This window comes from Equus caballus, chromosome 5 (assembly GCF_041296265.1).
Source record: "Equus caballus isolate H_3958 breed thoroughbred chromosome 5, TB-T2T, whole genome shotgun sequence".
NCBI lineage: Eukaryota > Metazoa > Chordata > Mammalia > Perissodactyla > Equidae > Equus > Equus caballus.
In genome coordinates, this window is record NC_091688.1 from 58,414,273 (window position 1) to 58,424,905 (window position 10,633).

Consider the following 10,633-nt stretch of genomic DNA (forward strand, 5'->3'; position numbering starts at 1 on the left):
TTAGAAACAGGAGTCCTTCAAAATATAATTGAATCTTTGCAATAAATGAAACTGGAAGAGACCATGAAATTCTGCTGTCCCACAAAGAGATATGCTGGTTAGCACAGGGCAGAGCACTCAAAGGGTTGTTCAACTTGAAGATAAGTGTTCCAGATTTATTTTTCTTTGATGTCAAAGGGCTGTCAATAGTATAACTACCAGCAGATCAAAAAGAAAGAAGTAAACACACATTCAATGTGTCTCTTTAAGTAAAGTATTTTTAAAAGAGTTAAATGGCAACTTCTTAAAAAGAAATTTGTGCTATGGAGAAGGCATTTTGAAAAGAAATATTTAAAGCCAGTCCCTTGGCTAAGTGGTTAAGTTCGCACGCTCCGCTTCAGTGGCCAAGGGTTTCGCTGGTTCGGATCCTGGGCACAGACCTAGTACCGCTCATCAAGCCACGCTGAGGTGATGTCCCACATAGCAGAACTGGAAGGGCCTACAACTAGAATATACAACTATGTACTGGGGGATTTGGGGAGAAGAAGAAGAAAAAAAGATTGGCAACAGATGTTAGGTCAGGGCCAATCTTTAAGAAAAAAAGAAAAGAAATATTGGAAATTTTTCTATTATCATGTGATTTTTGCTGACCCAAATAATTGAAATATGCCACATATTAAAATATATTTTAACACTTAAAACACTTGGAAATAAAAATTTCTAAAGTGTTAAAAAAATTTCCAAGTAAACAGTTTCAGGGATTTGAACCCATTTGTAAAAATAACAACTAATTCACATTAGAGGGAGATTTGCTAACCAAATTTCAACAAAACTTTGGCATATTTGGTAGATAAGATAGAAAAATGAGAATCATAATTTAGTTAACACAATCAAAGATGAACTTCTGTTTGAACCTTTGAATTTTTATATAACATGTTTTTCTGCTATGTTAGCCACAAACACCAGATTCTAATAAATTGAGTGTAAAACCAGACCATCACATCATGTTACCACAAAGGGTTAAGCAATGACTGTAATAAAATGAAGCTCATTGCTCTCAAAAATTATATATTATCAATAATACCTTGTGCTGTTAGTAGGTTTTTGTGTGTTAATAAATAAAATTATTTTATAAATATCATTTTTATGTTTATCATCATTTTCAAATGTCTTTTTGTGTATGTTTTATAACTATAGAATAGGCTAGTAGAGTAGTGCATGTATAGTTTGTTAATAATAAACATACATGCACTAGAAATGTGTGCTCAAACTTTTTACTCATGGGGTACAAAATTCAAGAAAATAGATTAGAAACAGCTGTCTAGTGGAATTAACAAATAATTATAAAGCCTTGTTGTCCAACAGTGTCTGGCAAAATGCTAGATGCACAGGAAGTATTTAAAACTGTGTTGACTCATGGACCACCTCTGAATGCACAAGGTGACAATTTAGACACGTTTTGTGTGTATGCATTTCGTTGGTGACGAGCTCTTCGGCACGAGCATATGCAGTGTAGGATGCCACGGCCACAGAAGCAGCCGTGTGCTGTGGCTGTAGTTTCTGAATTTATGCCACCTGTGTCTAAATCTTGGCCCCATAATTTATTAGCTATGTGACCTTGAATAGATCACCACTGTTTCCGTGTTCCAGTTTCCTTATATGTGAAATTAGGGCAACAACAGTACCCATGTCACAGCTTTGTAGTGAAGATAAAATGAGTTAATAAGTGTAAAGTGTGAGAGAATGCATGTGTGTGAGTGTGAATCCATGTTTGTGCCCATGACCATATGTCTAGGCACATATGTGCATACACACACACACACACACACACATTCTGGGTGAGTATACTGGATATGGTTATAGTTCATGTAATTTCATTTATACTGCTGGTTCTCAATATGTATTTATATTAAGTAATAACAATAATGTTATTGACAATATTAATAGCCAATATTTATTGAGCACGAGTCCTAGGCATTAGTTTAAGCACTTCACACAGATTATCTTGTTGGTTCATCTTTGGAAAAACACATGACATAACATAACATAATATATTTTTGATATTCCCATTTTACAGATTAGAAAACTAAGGTCCAGAAAAGCTAAATAACTGACTTAAATTCACACAGCTAGCATATGATAGAGCCAAGAAGTCTGACAGTCTTTTGGTGAGGAAGATTGTCCCTGAGCTAAGATCTGTGCCAATCCTTCTCTATTTTTGTCTGTGGCATACCAACATGGCATGGCTTGATGAGCCATGCATAGGTCCACTCCTGGATCCAAACCAGCTATCCCTGGGCCGCTGAAGCAGAGCATGCAAACTTAACCACTACGCCACTGGGCCGGCCCCTTTGAAGTCTGACTTTTTAAATCACTGTCTACCACTTTCCCCACCAATTTAATAACATTTAATATTCCTCCTAAAATTCCATACTATCATCATTTGTATGGTGCTTAGTATTTTATAAAATACTTTCACGTACAGCGAGTCTCATAACCAGCCAGTGAAGTGAGGAGAGCAGGATGATTATCCTCACTTTTATAGGACAGAAAACTGGTACAACTGAAAGCCTGGGTGTCTTTCGGTGGAAGTTTTTCTGTGTTACAAATATCCTGGTTGCCTCTGTGCACAGGGAGTCAGTCACCATAAATTTACCGAGTACTGATGTCAAACTCAGACGTGGGTGCTGAGGTAGGAGCTACAGACCTCCCTCGGAAGCGTCACAACCTAGTGGAGACACAGACACGGACACGGAAACCAGCAGTCACCATACACAATACGTAGTCTCTAAGGGAGCCATGGGAAGAGCGCTTATGGAGCACCCAGGGCGTCCATGTGTGCCAGGGAGGTCTTAGAAAAGGCAAAGGGGAGGGGGAGGGGCATGCTTTCCTGGAAGAGAGAATGCATGTGTGTGAGTATCAATCCATGCTTGTGACCATGACCATCTAGGCACGGCCCTATATGGGTCTGCGTGTGTACCTGTTTACACACGTTTACCCGTATATTCATTTATGCACATGCAGGCTGTAAGAGTGGAATCAGAAAGTCTGAATGTAAAAGAGAATGTGTCTGGATCCAGACACACCATAGCAGAATCTGACCCGCCCTGGTGTGTCCCCCATTACCCCCTCCTCACCCAATACCAAGCTAACCAGAGATACTGGTCGCTTCCCACTCCAGCAGTTGCCTTGTGAACTATGGCAATTAGATCCACCAGGTTTTTCAAGCTGTCAGTCTGACTGTGTAGCTGTGTAATAGAGCCAGCCAGCGTGTGTGAGTAATGGGGGTGAAGAGTACAGGTACCTGTGGGTGTACGTCTGGATGCATACTTCCGGCTATGTGTGAATGCTTAGTGTTGGCTGCTCCTCACCAGACTGGGAAAACCTCCCTTCTCCCTTCATCTTCACTGCCCTGGGGAGTTCTTCCATTCACCTGTTTCTGTTGCCACCTGAATGTGGCTGGTGTGCCTCCACTTGAATGTCCTGGGATATGTCAATGTACTTTGGTGCTGGGGCTGGCAGAGGCAAAGCTGGACAGTGCTGGTGCCCATTTTCTGTGGAGACACTCCCTGCTCTCCTCCACCCCCATCCCATTCTGGTCCAGGAATCTCCCCTAGGATGAAAAATGTGTGCAAACAGGACTGGTGGCAGCCATGAGGAACCCACAGGGTCATTCCCAAGGGAGGGCTGATCAACCCCTCCCCTGATGATAAACCCTGTTTTTAGGGCAAAATTGGTCAGGCAGGGAAAGCGAGGACTCCTCTCTCCACACATGTTCCCTGAGGGATTGGGGAGTAAGGCTATAATACTCTATTTCTTTTAAGGTTGCACAATCAAAAAAGCTAAAATGATTGCAAATAATATGTAATTGATGGCAGCTATCAGTATCTCTATAAAGTGGCAAAATAATTGAACTAGATTTTCCCTTTTGTTATAAGGAATATAAATTCAGGGCCACAGGGTCTTGTGAGGCAAAGGCATTATGTGCTGGAATACACTGGTGATTTGTGTGTGTTTACATCCTGGTTCAATGCACTGCCACACAGTTAAATATTCGCATGTAAAAATAAGCAAGAATGAACAGCAATAATCAACACATGTGGTATGCCATATTTTAAGTTGAATGAATGAGTGGGTGGGTGAAGAGAAAAACAAACATATTCAGAAAAGTAGAATGGTTTCATACAGTGATCCCTGAAATTACAATACCTGGATTCTGTTCCCAGTTCTACCAATGACTTAATCTATTGAAAGGTTTTTATCAGATATTGAAAAATCAGTCCAGTGTCAGGATATGTCTCAAAGGATGAATATGCTTAATCAAGCCTTGTTGAAGTGTCTTTTAAAATGTAAATGGTCACTAATAAATGTTAGCTGTTGCATAGAATGTATATATAGTATATATTTCCATGTTCTGGACACAAATATTTTCCTACACATTAAGGGAAGACACTAGTTTTACAATATGCCAGGAGAATTTTTCCATAGTCAATATGTTGTTTATTTGCACTTAAATACTGCGTCAATAATCTGAAAAAGAGAAATAGTCTGATTATGGCTAGAGATTCTGTTTGGAGGCTAAGGTTTCCATCATGGACTGCTTTCAACTGTTATATTTTATGGCACAGATTCAGTGGGAATCTGATCTGCTAAAATATTTGGGCTGTGAAAACTCCCACACTGTGACAGATGTCAAGTCCAATTAAGCGACTCATGTCCAGGTTTCTGTCCAATAGGATTTCCCATTAAATATCAATTTAGGGAAAAAAATTCCATCCCCCTTCTTAAGCCTTTATCTCTTCCACCATCTCCAGGCTGAATCAATTGGTACCAGGAGAGCCAAGAAGCCACACACGCATCTCTGCCTCTTTGCTCTGGCTCTCCCACCCTCTCCCGTCTTTCTCTGCTTCCCTGTCACTGTTACTCCGGGAGACGTTCACTTTTCACCAACCTTTCTCCAAGTATCTCCAAGCCACTGACTATATATATTTTGCTACAAGGTAAAGAGCGGAGGGGGTGGGGGTGGGAGAGATAACCAAGCCTTGAAAGACTTTGAAACCTGAAATAGCTGTCTGTTTATAAAACATACAAGTAAATGAGGGAAGAGGAAGAGGCAAGATTAGCCCCGAGTTACAGTATTGTGTTCCCGGGAACTGGGGAGACATCAGCGGAACAAAGCCTTATCTCAAAAAAAAAAAAAAAAAAAAAATCACTTCTGAGCAAGATCGCATCTCTGCCTTGCACTTCCCACTTTCTGCTCAGCCGTATCGAGGGAAGGAAAGGAGTCCTGCAGGAGCGGAGTCTTATCTTAACCATCTTTCTTATTGATTCTTCCGCTATTAGAAAGTGGAGGAATCAGCCCTTTGATGTGCTTGTGTTTATCTCTGCATCTCTTTTGTTATTTATAGAGATCCAGAAGAGGAAAAAAGGCACGAGACTTTTCAACACATCGTTTAAAAAAAATCAACAACGAATTTCCCGAAATGTTTGAGAACAATTAAAAGGAAAAGGCGTTTTTGATCTATCCACTAAGTGAACAATCATTCATATCGTCCACATCCTGAGATACTATCGTCCCTCGCTGTGGGCACCAGCGAGATGACAGCTGCTTTTTCATTTTTGAATGTAATAAATATTTGCTGCTTTTAATATATTTCGGAATTTCTCCCCGCTATTCCCTGGAATTTTAACTCTAAAAGATTGGAGAAAAGATTATCGAAAAGGCTTTTACAAGGTAAGCCGCCTTTAAATAATTTTTGTCCAGCTTGGAACTAAGTTCTCTTATTCACATTGCATTTATAGATGTATTTCAGTTCATTGTTAAAGAAAGAAAATGCATACATGACATGCTATTTGTGAATATTTTGGAAAGCTATCTGGGGGAGAATTTAACATGCTTTGAGGGCTACCCAGGAACTTTTTTTTACCGATCTACAACTATGTAGTGGCTTATTGTGATTTTCCATCACTCGCCTGTTTATTTATGCCCTCTCCAGCCGAATGTGTAGGTGCAAGTTCTACTTATAAACGTTTCCGGGAAAAGCCCGCAGGGAATCACATGCAGCTCACTCGGAGAATTTCTTCCTATTTTGCCTTGGAGGACCTGTTTTCCTCGCAGGGAGATGAAAGCGGTGTTGGAGCCAAATTCGCTCCTAAGCGAGTGCGGTGCTAGGAACAGGTCGCACATCCGCTGCTTTTGTTTCTGTAGGAGCAAACCCTCCTCCCCGGCGCCGGGTCTCCCGCGGCGCGCGCCGCTCGGGCCGCACACCCGGGGCCCGGGTAAGCTCAGCCCGGGCCTCCCTCCCGGCGTGCGCTGCACCCGCAGGTGCCTCCCCCTCCGGCCGGCCGCCTTCTGGAAGCCGGCACTGCCCCGAAGCCCAGCGGTTGTGAGCGGCTCCCTTCCAGAAGGCACAGTTGGGGCCGAGCCTCTAGGTGCCCAGGAGGAGCCCGGCCAGGCGGGCATCGTTAGAGGAGAGCCAGGGACAGGCTAGCTCGGCCTTGGCTAGGCCGCCCGGGGACAGCGGCGGGCTCCCGACCCCGGCCCCCGAGCACCCGAACTCGGCCCGTGGAGAGGCAGCTCGGGCCGGGGCGACACGCGCAGCGTCCGCCTCCTCGCGGCCCCCGGCCCTTCCCCGCCTCGCCAGCCTCTCCTCCCGCAGCGCCCGGCCGCCGGCGTTTTCCCGCGAGGTGGTCGGCACATTGTCGGGCGCATTGTCTTCTCCCACGCCTCCGCGTCCCTGGGTCCCCGGTGTGGGGCTGTCTGCGTGACAGATGGTGCTTCGGCGACGGCATAAGAGTCAATTCTCCGTTGAAAGGAGCCTCCACGTTTGTTTAGTCATTTCTTTCTTCTCTCGGAACAGCGCGAGGGGGACGGGGAGGCCGGCCGCGCCCTCTGCGTGCGCCCTGGGCGGGGGTCCTCTCCGCGCCGGGCCCTCCGCCGCGCGCGCCCCAGACCGGCGAGGCCCGCGGGCGCCGCGGCTCTCCGGCTCCCCGGCCTCGGCCCTCGGGGCACGCAGCGCTCTCCGCGCCTCCCCGCCCGCGTGGGACCCAGAAGGATTCGTCGTGCGGGATCATTCGTTTGTCAGGGCAGGAGGAGAAGTGCGGGAGGCGGAATGGCGGTGGTGCTGTTCGGCCGGAGGAGGCACAAACCCAGGCGCGGCCTGGCAGGCCCGCGGGCTCCCCGCGGACCAGGCCCACAGGCCGGTCAGGGCCTCTTGCAGGCCGACGGCTCAGGGCCGGGAGGCAGCCCGGCCAGGCGCAGGCCTCCTGCCTCGGGCGCCCGGCGGAGGCGCGGGGCTCGGGCCCTCGGCCTGCCCCTCGCGGCGCGCTCCCTGCCTGCGGGCCCAGCTCCCCGGGGCGCCGGCCTGGGGTGGGGAGGGCCGAGCCGCGCGGAGGCCGGGCGCGGGAGGCCCTGTCCGCCTCCCTCACACCCAAGGAGGACCCCGATTCCTTTCACTGATTGCTTTTCTGATCCCCCTCAGCCACCAAAATGATGCTGAGTCCGGACCAAGCCGCCGACTCGGACCACCCCAGCTCGGCGCACTCGGACCCGGAGTCGCTGGGCGGCGCGGACGCCAAGGTGCTGGGCAGCGTGTCGGACCTGGAGCCGGTGGAGGAGGCCGAGGGCGACGGCAAGGGCGGCAGCCGGGCCGCGCTCTACCCGCACCCGCCGCAGCTGAGCCGCGAGGAGAAGCGCCGGCGCCGGCGCGCCACGGCCAAGTACCGCTCGGCCCACGCCACGCGCGAGCGCATCCGCGTGGAGGCCTTCAACCTGGCCTTCGCCGAGCTCCGCAAACTGCTGCCCACGCTGCCCCCCGACAAGAAGCTCTCGAAGATCGAGATCCTGCGCCTGGCCATCTGCTACATCTCCTATCTCAACCACGTCCTGGACGTGTAGGACGGGGGCGCCGCGGGAGGCCGCCGGGCCGCGGGGCGGGGAAAGGCTCCCCAGCGGGGCGGCCCGGCGGCCGCGAGAGACTGGGACGGGGCAAGAGGCCCGCCACCTGTTCCCTCCGTGCAGCAGGGCGACGAGGGCAGGCTTCTGACTCTGGACGGTGGGGTTGTCTGGCGAGCCCGGGGGCTCGCAGGGGGTGTTTTCCAGGCCAGGCGAACCTCCTGGAGGGCCCCGAAATGAGCCGCCTCCACGCCTCCTCTCCGCGTGTTAGGATCCCTTTAAGGCTTGTTTCTTTAGCTCGCTGGAGACTTCGAGTTCTCCTCCGTTTATCTGCCACAGAGCTTCATGTGTTGAAACAATGAGGGCAGAAGCTCAGAGTGTATATAAGCTCATAACTTTAGACGATCTGGAATTTTTCTAGTTGATAAACATTCGGAGGGGTGGGGAGGGCATCTCCTCCAGCGTGGAGATTTAAGGCACAGAAAGGAACGGGAAACTCTTCGTTCCGTTGTGAAAAGAAAGATTATATTAGAATCCAAATAAAACAAACCCCGTATATTTGGGAAGGTTAAAAAGATACATCGAGAACAGATACATTGTGGGAAGATTTGAGCTTGGTGAGATGTATGACACTCACGTAGACAGGAAAATCCATATTTAAATGGAAAAGTTAATGTCTGATTGCTTTTTCAGGCGAAGTGCCCCTTTATATATCCAAAAACATCTATTTGTGACCTTAAACATGTGGACCCATAGGTGCAGTTAGCAAAAGACAACCTATTTTTATTTATGTTAGAAGGAGTAGAGTATTTTTTTCAAGACATTTATTTTTCAGAGTGGTGATAATTTTACTTTGGATACTCTGTGCCAATTTATTTATAGTCGAGTGTTTACACTTTCTCCTGTGGAATAATTACGTCTAACTTTTTACGTGTTTGTTGAGATTATACTGTGGTCTTTCTTTTTGCTCTAATTATATTGCACTTGTATAACAAATGTCCCACTTCTCCCTGTTTCTAAGCATATTTTATATATTAAGACGTTCGTTCTCGAAAGGTTCTTCTGTTGTGAGATCAGCAACACTAGCACTTCACTATTATAGTTTTTTAAAAAAGTAAATGTTGTTATTCTTATCTGTAGTTATGTCTGAAGAGTACTTTACAAACTGTTTATAAGGAGAGTAGCTTCTTTGTGTGTGTGTGTGTGTGTGATGTTTGTGCGTGGGATGATTTTAGGAAATTAAGTTATTTTCCTAAAAAAAAAAAGTCAGAACTACTTTCCTCTGTGACAACCAAAAAGAAAAGTCTATAACCTGAAAATGTTTCATGTTCTCAGCTGTGAAACTCTTAGAACAAGGAGTGTATTTTAGAGACAAGGGAAAAAAAACCACATCTGCTATCCAAAGATTTTAGTCTTTTTCAGGGTTTTTTTGTGTCTCTGTTGCTTTATATAATGCAATATTTTGTAGTGAAAATAGATATAATCTGGTTTCTATCTGACGAGTTTTTCATATCTCATGAATGGTGCGCTGTTTTGCATATAAATAAAGGTATCGAATAAAGTCCTCTTCTTTATTTTAAGCATACTGTCTAAAAATAATGAACATACTGGCTGAGCATGAAATATCTTAATGGACACAATTCCTCAGAAAGGAACTAGTAAAAAAAAAAAAAAAAACTTAACATATTTGTGTATTAAGATATTTGATGCTTTTCCTAAACTTGGACACTGATCAGTCTATAGATAGATGCCCCATATATGATGGTGACGTAGATCATGTTTCTCTCAATGAGGAAAAAATTGTAGTGTTTATTTAAAAATATTACTTGAATCATAGATTCTTTTGCTCTAAAAGGAAACTTACTAACTAGCCCAACTTCTTCAAATTAGAGTTGGGAAACTGAGGCACAGGGAGTTTAAGTGCCCTGCTTGAGTCACATAGCTACTTCAGGGCAGTGAGAAGACCCCTGATATAAAGAAGCTCAGTCCTCATGGCATTTATTAAGAACAAGGTGTATATTGTAGCACTCAAACATCTAATCTGGACATAGATTCAGGACCTGATACTTGCAAACAAATGAAAATTAAGTCCTGGACCAACCTTGGGCTATGAAGAATATCATCCGCAAAAGCCTATAATTAGTATAAAAATGTGAAATTGTCTACAAGCACAAGACATGAATAACTTTAAAACTATACACATGCACACACACACACACATATGTAGAATATTATGAACTATGCATCTATATTACACCAAATCTCTGGTTGCAGAGTAAAAAATGCAATTGTTTGGTTGGTTGGTATTATGTCTATAAAATATGTGGGATTAGGGCTGGCCCCGTGGCCAAGTGGTTAAGTTCGCGTGCTCCGCTGCAGGTGGCCCAGTGTTTCGTCAGTTCGAATCCTGGGCGCAGACATGGCACTGCTCATCCAACCACGCTGAGGCGGCATCCCACATGCCACAGCTAGAAGGACCCACAACTAAGAGTATACAACTATGTACCGGGGGGCTTTGGGGAGAAAAAGGAAAAAAAATCTTTAAAAAAAAATATCTGGGATTACGAGCATTTTTCACTTTTCACCCAGGTATCTTGTAGTCAGGTTCATAGATCCCTAGTAAGAGAGACTCATTCCCTTCTCCATATGGGAGTGCTAGGTAGGAAAGCACTTCCTAGGACATGAAACAGAATGGTGTCTCTCTGGCCTTGTCTCTGGCCCAAGTCCTGTCCGCTGCAGCAGAGGCTGGTTCCTCCGGCC

The 10,633-nt window shown here is 45.8% G+C and overlaps 1 protein-coding gene across 2 annotated transcripts; it reads left to right on the top strand.

Moving 5' to 3' along the window:
• The first annotated feature begins 4,781 nt into the window (after positions 1–4,781).
• NHLH2 (nescient helix-loop-helix 2) lies at positions 4,782–9,434 on the top strand. 2 transcript variants are annotated; one of them, XM_023641364.2, is made up of 3 exons: positions 4,782–4,979; positions 5,388–5,713; positions 7,461–9,434. In XM_023641364.2, the coding sequence occupies exon 3, from the start codon at positions 7,469–7,471 to the stop codon at positions 7,874–7,876; it is 408 nt and encodes a 135-aa protein (XP_023497132.1). In that variant the 5' UTR covers positions 4,782–4,979; positions 5,388–5,713; positions 7,461–7,468; the 3' UTR covers positions 7,877–9,434. The 2 variants fall into 2 exon arrangements, with proteins under 2 accessions (XP_023497132.1, XP_070123269.1); XM_070267168.1 differs by lacking the exons at positions 4,782–4,979; positions 5,388–5,713 and adding an exon at positions 5,729–6,804.
• Positions 9,435–10,633: the final 1,199 nt, after the last annotated feature.

Coding starts and splice junctions, on each gene's coding strand:
- NHLH2 (XM_023641364.2), top strand. CDS start 7,469: ATGATGCTGAGTCCGGACCAAGCCGCCGACTCGGACCACCCCAGCTCG.